The following is an 18,017-nucleotide window of genomic DNA, read 5'->3' as shown; positions in this document are numbered from 1 at the left end:
AAAAAAAACTTTTTGCAAGTTGAGACCTGAGGCCATTCACATGTCAATAACGGTGTTTTTATTGAGATCTACAATTCGCCTGGCACTTAGCGGCCACTAAGGGCCCATTTAATTTAGGCAAAAAAGAATAGGTACCACTACAATCTCAACCATTTCTGTGAAGCTACAACGCGTTTGGGCTTAAAGCGATGAACATCAATTTTACAAGTAAACTAGCTGGTCCGGCAAACGTTGTTTTGCCATATAAATTATTTCTAGGAAAGATAAATAACCTAGATACCGACTGCAGCGCCATCTGCCGGGCTGATTTTTAAATCTAAACCATTCTCGAATCCACCTGAAGGTACACAGAAAATTCATTAAAATCGGTCCAGCCGTTTAGAAGGAGTTCAGTGACAAACACACGCACAGAAGAAATATATATTAAAGATTTACCTAATAAAATTTTGGCGGTCTGATACGAGCTAACGAGAATTCTACGAAATATTACACATGCGCCCATACAAATTCTCGAAAATATACCTACATTCGATGACCGTAATGTACTTTATCGGTCATACTTTATTGGTCGTGTATGGATTAACTTTCTAAATAATACAAATTTAAACGCACGAATCTAGCTAATAAAGTTATTAAACAAACAACAAACAATATGTACGTATCTGGACGTAACTTTATCACTATAGCAAATATATACAATTTTCTTTACGCAAATGGCGTTTCCAATGAATTCGCGTAATGCAAGTGGTCGGCTCGTATTTACGCCTTAAATAATTATGTGGTCAGTTTCTTAATACGACCTTTTTATTTGTACGTAATGCATTGCTTTGTTAACACTGCAACTATCGGTGATCGGTTTATCAGGACCTGTAATCACGTCGCATTTTTGTTATTACAAAATTACGATTAGATGATATTTAAAAAAAATCAAGTTCTCGGTTTGATTTTCAATTTCAAAATTTGAGGGTAGATTTCAACATTGTCTTGTATAGTTAAATTTGTTCTTTTTTTGTTCAAAAACAAATCGAAATATTCTAATTTGGTATTTAAATAATTGTATCTAGTAAATCCAGAACAGCTTACTCTATTAGTTCATCCAAAAATATAGCTGAAGTAAACAAATGAATGTAGAGACGAAAATACCAATTCGCTGCTTGGAAAACTCCGAATTAAACAATATGGACCAATAATATAAATGAAATATGCAGCTTACAAAAGAAACAATATCATGTGGTGTATACATACATATGTTTGAAATCTACCTTACAGGCCCTGATTGAAGCGTCTCCTCCTTTTCTATTCGTTATTTTTGAAGCCATAATCAGATATAGAATAGACAGATCAGAAACGATACGCGTTCAACTTAAATATTAATCGCAATGCCTTTGAAATTTTAATGTTTGTAATAACGGTTATAATTTAGGACTGTTGTAAACAATTTTGATACGTACGCACTATTTATAGAAGGTTGAAATTTGTCGCCTTGTTTATCAATAGAGGGGTGCTGATATTTACAGTACGGTTATAAAGACACAGGCTCTTTTGTAGTAGGTGACGAAGAAAAAAAACGTTCAAAAATAATAATAAGTTTCAAAGGTATCGTGATTGTTTTTGAGACCGCTTATAATATTGACAATGGATCGAGTGGTACAGAGATGTAAGAGGCGTGGTGGATGTGTGGGTTGTGCAGGCTGGGTCATGTGGGACGGGCGGTCGGTGGGCGCGACGCGGGGGCGCGGCTGGGGCCCGTGGTGGTGCTCGCCGCGCCGCACGTGGCCGGCGCACGCCCAGCGCCACCCCTGGCAACCCGCGCGCCAACCCAAGTTTACCAGGTAATATAAACAAACATACACGCACACACACGAACGCATTACTCTACACATTCATAGCATACGAGCAGTATAAATTTAATTTTGTGTAATCTCAGTGATCTCAATCTCAGCTTTTCACAATCAGTATTTCGAATAGACATCCGATATTAAGGATGCTAACTTACCCGATTTGACACGTTATTACGGGTCCGATCCATTAACGGTGCTTTTAGGTACCTCAAGCACCGGTCACCATCCTCGCCGATCCCGTCGCTTGCGACGAAGGGCTCGACGAGTAAATTAACCCATAGACACAGCCCACTGAGTTTCTCGCCGAATCTTCTCAGTGGGTCGCATTTCTGATGCGGTGGTAGATTTCGCGAAGCACTGCTTTTGCTAGGGCCAGTGTTAGCAACACACCCGGTTTGAGCCCCGTGAGCTCACCTACACATCCAAAAGAAGCTGAAATAGCCTCTCAAGGCTATCAGCATAGGTAGGAAAAAAAAACCTAATTTTCTGTATTTTTAAAGACAATAAGAGAAATGAAATTTTTGACTTGAAGCTTGTCTGACATTAATTTAATTCGCTAAATTCTAAATTTCAACCGAAAACATGGGACTGTGGTCTCGATCCTAAAACCTCTCCTGACCTCACCATTTTTTTTCCTTTCAGCCAGTATAATGGTTTGCGTGTAAACTGCTCCTTTGTTTTAACGGTAACCTAACACGACCTATCCTATTCTTTCCTTTTCATTCCGTGTCTTCAGGCCTCCCACAAACTTGAGTATTAGAATAATATGTAGTATCATAAATAATTTATATTGTTCGGGCTCAGTCCCATGTTTTCTGTTTAAGTTTGTGGAAGAGCCTTTAAGATTTTGCTAAAACAATAGTTTAGTTGAAATTTTGTTACATTTAGTTTATAATAATATAGTATTAGTGGGTACTTTGACATCTATGAGAGCATTCATTTAGTACGTAGATAGGTGTATAACTGTATGCTAGCTGATTTTTTTCGGGTTGACACGAAGAGAGTAATGATTGGCTGCGGGGTTGTCCAGGTAAACGCAAGCACGACGGGGGTCACGAGAACCAAGGGGGAGAGTCGAAGCGGCGGCTGGGCGCGACGGCGTGCGGGTGGGGGTCGCCGGCGGCCGCGAGCTAGTGCCGTCCCCTGCCCCGGCCCCGCCCCCGCCGCCGCCCGCCCTCGCCCCCGCCGGCGCCATTCGCGGTGAGCCCCCGCTTGGAGCACTACAAACTGTGCGGGGGAGCACTTGCCGCGTCCCCAGCGCCAGCCGCGAGGGTCCCCGACCCCTTATTTTTTCTATATATGTGTTTTTTTATTTGATTTTCAAGTTTTCGATTTTGTATCGCATCGATTCCGTAAAAATCTTAAAGTAGGACGTTATGAAATGTTTCGATTGTAAGTTTTCCGTTATGCTTATGTTTTGTCTGTCGTATCGTATCGGCCGTATATATATTTGTTTGATATGTAAGGTAGGGGCGACGCGCGGCTGCGGTTTCCTGTTTGCGTCCGCGCGCTCGACTCTGGAAACCCTCGACTGTCTGTTTTTTTTTAATACATGTTATTCGATATATTTTATTCCTGCGAACGCATTTTGCGATGTGATGTGTATTTTAGCAGTAATTATTATATTGTAAGAAGTTTGACTGTTGTTTTTTTGACACACTTACAACATAGGGTTACACATGATGAATCGAATGTAATAATGAACTCTGACGACAGCGGCGACTGCGGCTGAGACGCGATGATGAACCACCTTTTTTGTACTCGACAACATTTCCGACTGTGTTCCTGCTTTAGTTTTTTGCTTTATTTTTATTACATATTTCCCTTAAAGTAAAATGCATTAGTGTGAGGGAGAGTAGTATTGTAAAAGTTCAGGATTCCTGTATGTTATTATGTAATGATGCTGTACTAAACTTTGTTTTTGTATTCTCGACCACATGGCACGTCCGTACGTACGTACTGTTGGAACTCTGACTTGTAACGACAATCTTGTATCAGTTTAATATGTGGAATAAAATTGCAAAACTGTGTTTGCCTTATTACATGCTTGTTTTATTTGTTGAATTTGCGCGATGTACACTTACCTACCTACGTTTATAAAGAAGTTTAAAGATATATCTTATATAGCGGTAGTACTTTTTGAATGTATCTCTATATCTTTTAGGAATTGTCTTTTAGTATATTTAGGTATATCTTTTAGTATTTCGATGAGAATGGTGAGCAGCATTGCAAGAAATATTTAAAATTAATTAGTGGAAAGGACTGGAGGAGGCCTTCACCCGAGGAGGGGTTCATATCCATCCAATAACAAAAATTATCTCGTACTAACATTTAGACAATAAGCATTAATAACTAAACACTAACAAATAAATACCACATTTCAAATGAAAGTTAAGGATAAGGAAATACAGGCTATTTTATTTATTATTAAAAATGCTCTCGCTAAGGCAGATATAAGCAGTCTACTTTCGCTGGCCTACCGGTGCTGGAATAGCTCTTAGGATAGGTTCCTCCTCCAGCGAATAGGTAACAGAAAAGAAGATGAAAATAAAACTTACCGAAATCGTAAAGCCGGTTAAAAATACTAACAAGTACATATAATGAGGTAGCGTTTATTTGCTTACCTGCATTTTTATGAGTCTAAGAATTGATTTAATTGGTATGAGAAAGCACATTTCTGGAAATATTCGATATTCGCTTCTGCAACTTTACGAAAGTATATACAAGAATAAAGTTACGTCAGATGGCGCTCAGTTCTCATTGGTTTAGTACAAAGTAACGTACGTACCAATGGTAGGAAATCGTGATAGCTTTTGATTAAATAATTTATATTACAACATGCAATTTAAAAGAATGCAGCAGTACCTAATGCCAGACAAAATTAGACAGCGGTTTGGTTGTGGCCTTCGCATTTCTGATGACCGGTAACTATTTACTTGATAGTAAATATGAACCGTATGCCCATCTGCCTAGTGTTAATTTTTAAATACTGAATTTTTTTTGAAAATTGTTTACATTAATCTTTTTTTATTTGTCCTACCTAAGCTGATAGCCTTGAGAGGCTATGCCAGCGTAACCTTAACATGTAGGTGAGCTCTCGGGGCTCAAACCGGAGTTTTGCTAACACTGACCCCAGCAAGAGCAGTGCTTCGCAGAATTGAACACCGGATCGGAAACGCGACCCACTGAGAAGATCCGGCGAGAAACTCATTGGGCTGTGTCTATGGGCTAGAACGATGATCGGTGCTTGAGGTACCTAAAAGCACCGAAAAGAGGATCCAATATGACGTTTAGGGCGATGTCGACTGTTTACCATTCGGTCCGTAGGATCGGGTATACAGTCATTAATTTTATAAATACCTACTACAAAATTGACGGTGGTGTTTCGTTAACTAAACATTGTAGTATGAGTCAATAAAACACAAGGATACGGGTAAAGTTTTGTATTAAACTATGTCGGCAAGTGATGTCCGGCGGGGTGCCGTCATACGGTGTCAGGTAGAGCGGGAGGGCGGGGTCGCGGCGGCGGGCGCGGAGGGGGCGGCGGCCGGCGGGGGGTCCGTCTCCCACGCCGCCGGCACCACGCACCCAGCACTGCGGCACCCGCGGCACTACCACCGCACGCCACCCACCACCACGTCCACGACGACGAGCTGCCACCAGACACTCCCTTCTCGCCTACAACCACCCACTCACCACTACCCTCCACGCTAACACATCCCTCAACCTGAACATCTTTACTTTAGGACTTGGCATTACGAAATTGGGGTATAGTGAATGAATGAATCTCACGTATGTTTTATTCATTTTGCAATTTTTTTAAGCTGAAATATTCAAAATGAATAAAATAAAAGCAAGACAGCATCGTAAACTTTTCTAATCATATCGTTTCAAATAAAAATAAATAAGAGTTTTCTAACACCGCTTAACATATTTCTCTCTGTATTTTAATCTGAACTAGAGATGTGGTGACAATTTAATGCGAATTAAGAAGGACGCAACTTCAGGACAAGTCTAAAGTTTAGTTTTCAGAAGTACTTTTAAATGTGGCCCATACGATATTCAACAAATATTATATCGAACTAGAAATATTACTTACATAGAGCTAGAACCGATTCAATAGGTATATAACTGATGTTAAGTTTCCATTTTGATTTTGTGAGAAGACTACTTATTTCGAATTACTTAGAATCGCAGCTTGACCGCACGCTATTGTTGAACTCTTTCACAAAAGGTCAAGCACACGCACCCTTGTCGTTATTCATTGAATATTGTATGCCTATCTCGAAGTTTTATTCGTGTTATTTTAGATATTTCTTTTAATTTACCTTTTATGAGCATGCAACTATCATGTACTAAAAGCGTGATAATGAAACCGACAGTCGTAGCTTCATTGCCAAATGAGTTTTGACCTGTTTTAATAAGAATTGATTTTGAATGACTGTTCGCTCTTCAGCGAACGCATTTCCATTACGTATTATTATTTTGAATGATTTCCATGCAGAACATGGGTATTGTTGAATGAATTTTAATTACATATGTAAAAAATTAAGTCTATTTTGATTGTTCTCTTACCGCACGGACATTGAGATGAATATTTTCTAAATGAAAATAGGTTGCTTTAGTCCTTAGTAAGGTAACCGTTATTATTTGACTTAAGTTACCTGTTAAATATTTAGGCTTTATGTGAGATTAAATTTAGTGACTTCATAAGATGTAGGTACAATGAGCACCTTGAATCGCATTAAGCCAACGATCGATACTCATGCGTGTGAATACGAAGAGAAGTGAACTGCGAAGAGTCGTGCATAAGTGTGCTTTTAGAGTGAAGCATGCAGAAGAGTGAGTGCTCACGCGGCGAAGTGGGCGGGGGGGGCGACTGACGCGGTCAGCGCGGGGCGGCGAGCACGAGCGCGAGCACCGTCGCCAGCACGCACGCGCGGCGCCAGTCCGCCCCGCCCGCGCCTGCACACAACCACCCGGCCGACACCCGCGCTCGCTACTCAACGCTTACACATCCCCTCGGAGTGACCAATCAATAACAAGCAATCATGCTTTCATACTCTAATAAACAATTTTTTTTGTGATTGAAGCATTACTGGTGGCCCGAAGGCCTTTCCAGTTTCACCAGGACAGGTGGGCGAGCAAAGGCTCAGCCAAGAGGATTTGCTAAGAAGGAGACTTAACAACTCAAGAGCAGCTGCTTCGCGAATGAATCTACTACCGGATCGGAATCGCGACCCGCTGACAAGATCCGGCGAGAAACTCAGCGAGCATGGGTGACTCTCATAAATAATGCGCGAGCAACACTTGCTGTAACGCGCTATATGTGCCGGATATCAGGCCACACTGCCTCGATCATTACAGTAATTTCTCGACATTCCAAACCGTGATCGCATTTAAAATTAAATCTCTTCAAGTTCCGACCCATAAGTACAGTGCATCACAGCTTGACATTGATTGGTCCCCCTACACCACAACTAAGGTACTATTCATTTGTAAAAGTCTGGAAGTTTTACAGTTTTGAAAACTGCTACTTCAGATAAATAGGTTAGAATATCAGATGAATAGCGCAAGCCTTTAGTACACGTTGAGTGCAGCCTATCGGGGGGTCCAACTCACCAGGCGGGGGGCACTCTCCCGCTCACTGGAGACATGCACTTCCTGATGGGACCCAGCCGTTCGCGCAGTAAGAGGAATAGTGGAAAGAAGGTTAAGCTAAGAAGTCAACTACCTACTTTAGCGTTTAGATTTTCTTTAGCTTTAAAGATTTAAGTCACATTAGTTTGAATTTAACACAAAAAGAAAATGCGTGCGGATTAAAATTATCAATTAATTTATATTTTTTAAGAAAAACAATCTTTCTTTAAATAATATTTTCTTTCTAATTTCAATCCACACACACACAAAAAGTATTTAGTTTACAATAAAGCTAACACAGAAGCACAGTTAGAAAAATCCCATCAGAAAATGTATGAACCCGGCCCATAGTGCGATGACTCAATGCAAGCTTCATCCCATCGGATTGACAACACGATTATACACCAATGCACCGTATTGCGAATAAACAATATCTTTATTTTTTTTTAAATAATCGAGACGTTTTTGATTCGGACGAGTGAAATTACTCCTCTGAGTCATCACAGTATTAAGAAAATATGAAGAACATTAACACTCAAAGTCGAAGAATGGATGCAGTAAAATGAAATGAAGAAAATTTAGATATCCAAAAAATAATTATAGGTACATAAAGGGGACATCCGAAATAAAAATCTGTGAACTTGCAACATATTGTTATATTAATCTATAATTCAACAATATACCTATGGGACATTTCGTCTAAACACCTAAGTAACATACATTGATCGTCTGAGAGAAAGATTGCATTGAACCATCATTACTGAGAAAAAATTGTGAGATAATATTATTAACACTCTGTTTAGAATATTTAACTGTTAGTTCTACTGTGTTTAGTCACAATATTTTACAGCGACATATAGAATAAAAACTGGAGTGAGCAGTAGCGACAGACCATTGAATTTGGCAAATTAATGATTTAAAAATATTCTAAAATTTTCATACAATGTGAAATTTATTATAAGCGTTTACTTCTTGTTATTAAGCATTAATTGTAGTCCTGAAATGTCGAAACTCTTTAATTTGGCACACGTTTTTGTTGAAGTTGCCATGATGCGAAAAATATTGGAAGGCAATTTTTTTTTTATATTTTGCACGAGACTGTTCTGCTGCTCACTCCATTGTTTTAAGAATACTTCGAATGATCTACATAGTTTATTTTAAATCGTTAAGATTAACGATAGTGGATAGATAGTCAGTACTTTTTTTTTTAAACAAAACAAAATTGCACTCGTGTGGTGTACAATCATAAGTGTCATTCATTGTGCAGTGCCAGTTTAAATCTTTACAGTGAAATTCGTGATAAATTTAGCAGAGAATATAACCGATATGTCAATAATTTAATAACTTTTTAAAACTGTATTATTTTTCTTAAAACCTATTTATTATTTCAAGTACCTACGTAAAACAAGACTAGAATTGATTAGTTTTCGAAACTATTTCATATGGTCTACAGTATATTATTACACGTTACTAACAGTGAGTCGATATTTGTTAACTTTAGATATCATATGTGATAATAGTACTTAAATTAACGTTTTTGTCTACGGGAAAATTAAGTTCAACATTAGTTAAAATCACATTTGATATAGATATAGATATTTATACACTTTAAAAAAAATCGAATCACTGTTGTATATACGAATTAGAGGGACTAGACCTTTACGTCTATTTGTAAATTATCGCGATATTGTTGTGACAGACACGTGGTATTATGCTTTTACTTCAAACCTCCCGGACTTCGTTCTTAGACAAACTCAGCTAAAATCGATTTTAATCGAATCGATTAGAATTGATCTTGTGTAACCGCACGAATAATAATATCCAATTCGCATCGATACCAACGCGTTTCACGCGATCATATTTCACTATCGTCAAAGAAAAATACCATATGTACGCTTTATGACATCTCTGTTGTTATTGAGTACTAGCGACCCGCCCTCGCTTCGCTTCGGAAACATTAAAACACACATGAAACAAAAAAAAATAAATAAAAAAATAAATAAAAAAAGTAGCCTATGTTCATCAGGGACAATGTCGGCTTCTAATGGAAAAAGAATTTTTCAAATCGGTCCAGTAGTTTCGGAGCCTATTCGAAACAAACAAATCTTTCCTCTTTATAATATTAGTATAGATTGTTATCACCGTACTTTTTTAGTGGATACTTTGACGTCGCTCTTTATTAGTGTATATGTAAATAAGTAATAAATAAATTTGGATTCCCTGTGTTATGGGTACCAGAGAGTAACAAACATACTTATATACGTTTAAATATATACATATATAGATGATAATCATCAAAGAGCAAATAAATCTGTTTATCACACGAATGTTTGCCCGATGTGGGAATTGAACCGGCGACCGTCGGCGCAACGATCAGAGGCGCTAACTACTCCATCATCGAGTCAGTCAAATATAACTTGGCGTTTTTTTAAACTAGTAACGAAATAAGTTTTTATTTGCTTCGTGTTCAAGGTATTCATTATTTCGATCTTACAACTTTGTACTTAGTTATAAAAATGATCACTTAGATCCAAGAAATTAAGCAATTTATTATATGTTTTTTGTTTCTTCGATTAAACGAGAATTTATGTGATTTAATTTGCTTGTCTAGCTTTCAAAATACACTATTTCCGAGCCCTTGGAGAAGTTTTCTGTGCAAGAGCGATTATATTTAGTAATCTTAAATTGCTTTTATATTGTTGTGAGCGAATTTATACTCTTACTAAAATTAAAGATTCATTAAGACGTCTTATTTACTCACTTCTGCTTGTCTTAATTTTTTTACTTAAAAACATGCTTGGAACATGTTTCTACCAATTAAAATAACTTCGAAACCGATTTGGAATAAAAAATTAGTACGCGTAAAATTAAATTACCTACTCTAGTACTTTTAACTTACTCTTGCTCTGTAGAGCTTAGTTGATTTAAAATTCAACTATTGATCGACAAAAATCGTTGCGAATAACCACAGTATAAAATACTTTCAATTGTAACAATTTGATATGCAAATCATGAAGCGTACATACGGTAGTGGTTCGATGATCGCGTGTGGTCGCGTGCGATACCGCGTGCGGTCTCGCTTGCGGTCTCGCGTGCGGTCCCGCGTGGCTACTAACAGTGCTGGTGGTGTTGCAGTGGGTGCGCGCAGTGCTGTAGGCCGGAGCAGAGCGCGGCGCGCGGCAGACACGCGGCGCCGCACGGCAGCGCGCCGCCCGGACACACCGCGCCCTCCGCCGCCGACACCTCCGTCCACACGGCGCGCCAGCCGCTGCCGCCCACGGACTTGTCCGCTATTATGAACCTGGAACGGTGCGATACATCCGCTGAGCTTCGCGCCGAATCCTTTCAATGGGATGCGATTCCGCTACGGCACTAAACTCCGCAAAATACTAAGTTCTGTGATCTCGCCTACCAGCCCCGAAAAGTCGGGATAGTTCTTCGAAGCTACCAGCGATTAAGTAGGAGAAAATAAACGTATAATACCACGCGCTGCACGTACACTGGTAGCGGCATCTAGCGATTACTAGAGGAAATATCTATAAAATAAACCTTTGGAGCCAGTAAAACTATAAATCGTGTGCAGTTTCCAAGATAATTCAACTAAAACGTATATTTACAACAAGATCATTCAAAAATTTAAAACATTACTTTTTTCATAATTTATGAGACTAATTAGATGAAACAAAACAGCAATTTCAAATTAGGTAATTATCTTTCAATTAGTTCTTCAATCCAAACGTTTCTAGATATATATGAATACTGTCGAATCAAATCAAATCAAATCAAGTCAATCAATCAATCAAGTTTAAATGTGTAATAACGGTGGTATTGACTGCTTAGTATCTCTGGGGTGTCCCACAAATGTGGAAAAATGAAACAAAGCCGCTGGACGTAACTTCTCGGGATCCCCCAAAAAGGTCATTGAAAAGTCATCTCATCTCATCTCATTTCATTTCAAGCCATGTTTCATATTAACCAACTTCATTTAATTTCACTTCATATCATTTTTCCTAATAAAAATTAAAAAAGATTAGGCTGCAGGGTGCCTTTGCCTTTCCAGTTGGAAAAATAGAACTACAACTACAAACACAACAATAGAAATGGAACGATGGCGAGCATGACTGACAGCAGGCAGTCAGTATTTTCAATGCCTTCCTAAAAGACATACACGCATCAGACAACAAAAAACGAACCGACCGTTCAAATATATAAAATAAAATTTGTTGGTTTAGATTTAAATGTATTTCCACTCACGAAAGTCTTATAGAGTTGGAGGAGGAGAGGTATTGCCAGCGGTCGGCGGGCGCCTTCTCCCCGCACAGCTCGAGCGGGGGGCCCGGGCTCTCGTACCACAGGCGCAGCACGGCCGCCGGGCAGCCGCGGTCTAACACAACCATTCAATCATTTCCCACACACTATCAACAACCCAATGGAACATTAAAGACAGAAATAAGTAGGGTGATAGTACCTACCCGCACGGACTTACAAGAGGTCCTACCACCAGTAAAAACCTAACGGTAAGCGGCTTTAACGGTATGCAGCGACTCGGCTCTGGCATTGCTAAAGTCAATGAACGACGGTAACCACACATCATCAGGTGGATCGTACGCATTAAAAAATAATCCAGAAACTGTCATCTAGTAATGCATACATTTCTTAAATAGTAAAGGGATTCGCGAAAAAACCAGAATCCAACTGGAAAGTGCACGGTATATTCACGCAGGGCCGGATTTAGTCTTAATGCCGCTCCTGGGCAGCTGAAAAAAATCCGCGCCAACACTGGAATTTTACCTAAACTTATAGTTTATATATTTTATTTTTCAAAATTAAAATAACTAATTTATTGCAGAAACTTTATCATAATATGTTATGTATTCCAAAAACGTAAATGACTATTTGTTTTTTTTCTAACAATTATAAATTTTGCATTAAGGGTGACTCATAATTATATTACACCAACAACAAAAAAACGAATTAAATTCTTTAATTCCAGAAAATGGAAACGTCGATTATTATTTTAAATGTCCAAAGAAATAAATTGATTAAATCATTTTGATTATAAATTTTTACCAAAAGTGCCAAAACGATAATTTACAAATAATGGATGCATTAAATTTGTTGAATTATCAATTAAACAGAAAATTATTAATTAATTATATTGAGCAATCTTGATAAGACAATAAATAAAATTTTACTTTAAAAATTTTGCCGCTCTAGGCACTTGCCCCGACTCCCTTTTGTGTAAATCCACCACTGATTAAAGAAGATTCAATTATTTGTAGTGAGCATATTGTTTTAATATTATCAAATATACTTCGTCAGAATGAATGAAAGTACGAGAGGAATAAATGCGAGAACTGGTATGATAAAGAGGCTCGGAATGAATGCGTGACCTAGTTTTTAAGCCCCTTATGGGCAGGAGTATAAACTATAATTAAAATTAAAACAAAACAAAAAATGTAAATATGAATCTCTGGCTTTGTTGTTTGCTAGAGGTACGGAAGAAAAAAAAAAAGGAAAAAAAATATATATATATATACTTAGTCAAGTTGCCGTGGCCTAAAGGATAAGACGGCCAGTGCATTCGTATTGAGCGACGCGACCGGTATTCGAATCCCGAATTCACGAATGATTTCAATGGTGAAGGAATAGCATCTTGAATTAAAAATTAGAATTCGCAAAACTTATAATTTGCCTCACTACCAGTGCTAGGGCGTCTTGTGAGCCTGGTCGGGTAGCTACCACCACCCTACCTATTTCTGTCGCCTATGCCTGTCTAAAAATGAGACATGACCTCTCACGGTAGATGGCGGTATTTACGTTGCTAATGTTATTAGCTTCCGTAACCACTTCAACCACCAATCGAAACGATAAAAGATATTTATGAAGTTCTTATATATCATTAACGTAGCATTAGAGTTTATAAACATACCGATGAGATGTCCTTCGACAGCAAAGAACTGAAAGTTGAGCAAGAGTCTCTTCCCGGGACGAGCGGTGACGAACCAGTTGCAGACGCGGGAGGCGGCAGCGCGCGCCGGCGGCTCGTAGGGCAGCGGGTAGCGCGGTGACGTCACCACGCCCCACTCCGCACCAGACATGTTGCCCCCGCAGTCGCCGAATATAGACTTGGCTGGCTGTTAGAGGGGGACAGGGAGACAGGCTCTATAAATAACTATTTCCCTATCCATTCGCTAGAGAACACATCACCCCTGCCCTAAGTGACGGGGAGTTTTTCGCCCGGGCAGTGGGGTTTGCCCCGAGGCCCGTTCTGTGCCCCCGTAAGGGGGTAGGACGACCCTTCTTCTTCTCATTCGCCAGAGACTATTCCATCTATGCTCGGACGGGTAGGTGAGCTCAAGGGCTCGACTGAGAGGATTTGTTAACACTAGCCCTACTAAGAGCAGTGCTGCGCAGAATCCACAACTGTATCGGAATCCCAACCCACTGAGAAGATCCGTCGAGAGAGTCTTGAAATCGACGTGGCCTAAAGGATAAGACGTCCGGTGCATTCGTACATGTCTAGCTAGCGATGCAACGGTGTTCGAATCCCAGGCGGGTACCAATTTTTGTAATGAAACACATACTTAAGAAATGTTCACGATTGACTTCCACGTTGAAGGAATAACATCGTGTAATAAAATCAAACCCGCAAAATTATAATTTGCGTAATTACTGGTGGTAGGACCTCTTGTGAGTCCGTGTGGGTAGTAGGTACGACCACCCTGTCTATTTCTGCCGTGAAGCAGTAATGCGTTTGGGTTTGAAGGGTGGGGCAGCCGTTGTAACAAAACTGAGACCTTGAGAACTTATATCTCAAGGTAGGTGGCGCATTTACGTCGTAGATGTTCATGGGCTCCAGTCACCATTTAACACTAGGGGGGCTGTGAGCTCGTCCACCCATTTATGCAAAAAAAATAAAAAATCCCACCCTCCGAACCGGAGCGCATTTCTCCTTGCGGCAGTACTAAGTAGAGTTTTAGCATCCGCCCGTGCAGGCATATTACATCGATTATCATCATCATATTAGTATATCTTAATGATTTTATAGACTTCACAAAAATGAGTTGTAGGCTGAATTAATTAGAGACAGTAGAAAAACATTTAGATCTTTGTAATGTAGAGCGATTTTTTGGCTTATTTCAACATCAGGGAACATATTTTGGACATATATCTGGGATGGAAGAAGTATGGATTGGGAGAGGCCTATAATAAATAATAAATATTTACTAACAATCACTCCACGTTAACTGGTCCCGTGCTAAGTTCGTAAAGAACTTGTGTTACAGGTACCAGATACCGGAAATAAATGTAAGATTTTTATTATACACATACATATTATATACATCCATAACCCTGGAAAAGACATTTCATATTTATATTATACAAATATCCTCACTTGGCGGGATTCGACCCCGCGACCTCCTTGTATAGTGACCATGTCACTTACCACTACACCAGACGGCCGTTAAATGTCCGGCCGGCTTTGTCCAGCGATGGACGACTGTGGGCTGATGATGATGATGATCCGACCTCTCACCTCAAAGACGTATCTAGCCTTGAACCCCGAGGCAACGTGTTCAGCGTCAGTCCGCAGCGCGATCATGAGTCCGAGCGCCCCCCGCGGCGAGTGCAGGGGCCCGGGCGCGGCGGCCCCGCACCAGCGGCCCAGGGGCACGCGCGACCCCTCGCGCCCCACCCACCACGCCTCCACCCAGTCCTCGCTGCAGGTCGCGCCACTAGACAAACATCGAGCTCAAATTTTTAAATCGAACATTACAAATAATCACTACCAATACTCTATTCTATAATATATATCTGTCACGGTAAAAGTAGATATTGCGGCAAATGTACACATTTTCCTGTTCACATTAATGTGTGCATGTGTGTGTGTCAAACTTATAATTTCAATTAATTATAGTCGAATTTCGACTACTGGGGGAACACTAGTATATACATATTTTATGAATGAGGCATTATTGGAGGCCTTTCCAATTTCACCAGGATAGGTGGGCGAGCAAAGGCTCAGCCAAGAGGGGTGGGTTTTGCTAACAGGTGCCCGAGTGCCTCCAAAAGAGATCTAACAACTCAAGAGCAATTTCTTCGCGAATGAATCTACTACCGGATCGGAATCGCGACCCGCTGAGAAGATCCGGCGACTCAGCGGGCTGATGCATGGGTTAGGTTGCACGTCGAACTCTTTGCCGAGCTGGACCAGTACGGTTGCTCCTAGTGCTAGAGCTGGAGATGTCTAATACAAGGTTATTTTATTTTTTTATTGCTTAGTCGATTACTGATGTTAAGTGGTTACTGGAACCCATAGACATCTACAACGTAAATTATTGTATTAATCTATTGGATCTGATTGATTCGTACGGACGTGTCTCATTTGTCTGCAATCTCTGTAGCTATAGTGAAATATATCTATAGTTAAAGCTACAAACTCACCCATACAAGCCGGCGGTGGCGTTCCAGGCGTCCGCCCTGACTTTGAAGTGGTCGAACACGACGGTGACCTGCTCGTTGGGCGTCGCGTCCAGCATGTACGTGCAGTTCGTGTGCGAGGGGTAGTTCGAGGGGTAGCGCGGCGAATTGAACTCCCCGCGCTTCTTAGACTCGGAGCGGTACGTGAAGGCGCACTCTCCGCCAGGAGCCGCCGTGCCAGGAACTCGATATTCTGTAACAACGCAAATAGTATCCTTTTTTTATTGCCCTTGTTAGGCAGAAGCTAAGGATCGAGATGGAGGAAAATCATATGGGATAAAATGATGCAGCGGGGGAGTCACGATCCTCAGTAATGAGGAAAACGACGCGAGGAAGAGGAGGAGGCAGACGAGCATATATTAAAAGGAGCATATATTACTGCTGGTAGGACCTCTTGTAAGTCAGCGCGGGTAGGTACCACCACTCTGCCTATTTCTGCCGCGAAGCAGTAATGCGTCTCGGTTTGAAGGGTGGGGCAGCCGTTGTAACTAACTTGAGAGCTTAGAACTTATATCTCACTGTGGGTGGCGCATTTACGTTGTAGATGTCTATGAGCTCCAGTAACCACTTAGCACCAGGTGGGCTGTGAGCTAGTCCACCCATCTGAGCAATAAAAAAAAAATCGCATTCTAACATACCAGTCTCGAAGGTGTACTTGGCCTTGAACCCTCGGCCCTGCAGCTCCCCGGAGGAGAACACCATGACGAGGCGCGGCCCGTCCGACACGAGCGCGGGTGGAAAGTCTGCGGCGCGCTCACCGCACAGCTCGGCGTCGTGCTTGTCGTAAGAGTCCGTCGCCTCCTGGCCGCGGAGGTACACTTTCAGGTACCCGTCGTTACACGTGCTGCTGTCAACGTACCGATCATATATACATACCGGGCCTCATTCTCTAATACAATCTTCCCACTGGTATTAGCTGATCTAAGTGGACCGTTACGTTTGAATACAATTCTGAGCTCACTCACGGCGAATATACATAATTTTTTAATTTCATTTAAATTCCTTAATTTCTTCCTAATTTGTATATGTTACGGTAAATGTACACTCTTGGGAAATGTGCACATTTGCCAAAAGTTAGGTATATATGAACTGAATATAATGTATATGTACATTTCCCGGAAAATGTGTACTCTTGCCTTCACGTTTGGTAAAGGTATACTCTTTCTTACCATCATGTTTTAAGAAAAGTTGGAATACAATAAAAATTAATAATGTTGTTGCAGTAAAAAATATTTATTTAATAAACATAATACAAATATACATTATAATAAAAAAATGTAAATGACAAACAAAACATACTTTTCTTTGCATATTAATTTAATAATATATCGTAGGTTAAGTTAAGTTAGGTTGTAGTGGTGCGTATGCGCATGCGCACCACATTACTAGCACTTGCGATTTCGTGTTTTGTATGCCGTGCTCACATTTACCAAAACGACATGGTCATTGTGAATTCAATGTTCATTTCGCTGCTTTGAAATTGTCAATATCAGTTGAATGCACATTATCCAAACGAGGAGGCAAATGTGCACATTACCGGAAAATGTGTACATTTGCCGCAATATCTACTTTTACCGTAACATATACACACATGTGATTTTTTTTGTCTGGAAGCCACATGTGAATTATACAAAAAAAACACAAAAAGAAAACCGGCTAACAGAACAATATGAGAACAATATAGTCGAAGTAATTTAAACTTGCATTATTGAAGATGACTCAATAAGTACTAGTCAGATCTTGTTAAAATTTAAATGGAAATTCTTGACAAACACCAGCTTTTAAATAAAAATGGAATCATCAAAATCGGTTCACCTATAAAAAGTTTCTAAAAATGATACCCTTAAATATGCAATCTAATTTGATAACTTCCTTCTCTTTACGAGTTGACCAAAAAGCTCACTAGCTGTCAGTCGTCATGAGATCTCTGAGATAATCCGCTCGAAAGAAATTAAATTTGGTATAGAAATTCATTTTCCGATGCAGGCGTTCACTAGCATATTACGTAAATCCTAACAAGAATTGGTTTTTCATCGCATACACAGTAGCAAC

General features: G+C 40.1%; 2 protein-coding genes across 23 annotated transcripts in view; one reads left to right on the top strand and one right to left on the bottom strand.

Annotated features, from left to right (window-relative positions):
* The window catches only part of LOC114253539 (heterogeneous nuclear ribonucleoprotein Q), a 33,758-nt gene extending 29,875 nt beyond the window's left edge, over positions 1-3,883 (top strand). For all 22 annotated transcript variants that reach the window (XM_089728194.1, XM_028188464.2, XM_089728184.1 and 19 more), the window contains 2 exons: positions 1,691-1,832; positions 2,872-3,883. In XM_089728194.1, the coding sequence (XP_089584320.1) occupies positions 1,691-1,832; positions 2,872-2,875 (146 nt within the window). In that variant the 3' untranslated portion in view covers positions 2,876-3,883. The remainder of the gene's footprint in view (positions 1-1,690; positions 1,833-2,871) is intronic.
* A 1,386-nt stretch (positions 3,884-5,269) lies between these two features.
* Positions 5,270-18,017, bottom strand: part of LOC114253489 (cubilin) — a 134,005-nt gene continuing 121,257 nt past the window's right edge. Inside the window, exons 12-18 of the mRNA XM_089728170.1 lie at positions 16,604-16,812; positions 15,930-16,158; positions 15,022-15,220; positions 13,414-13,618; positions 11,736-11,865; positions 10,598-10,782; positions 5,270-5,519 (exon numbers count right to left, since the gene is read on the bottom strand). Coding sequence (XP_089584296.1) covers positions 5,326-5,519; positions 10,598-10,782; positions 11,736-11,865; positions 13,414-13,618; positions 15,022-15,220; positions 15,930-16,158; positions 16,604-16,812 — 1,351 coding nt within the window. The 3' untranslated portion in view covers positions 5,270-5,325. The remainder of the gene's footprint in view (positions 5,520-10,597; positions 10,783-11,735; positions 11,866-13,413; positions 13,619-15,021; positions 15,221-15,929; positions 16,159-16,603; positions 16,813-18,017) is intronic.

Source organism: Bombyx mandarina, chromosome 06 (genome assembly GCF_030267445.1).
Source record: "Bombyx mandarina strain Sakado chromosome 06, ASM3026744v2".
Lineage (NCBI taxonomy): Eukaryota > Metazoa > Arthropoda > Insecta > Lepidoptera > Bombycidae > Bombyx > Bombyx mandarina.
This window is presented reverse-complemented; position numbering and strand designations above follow the sequence as displayed.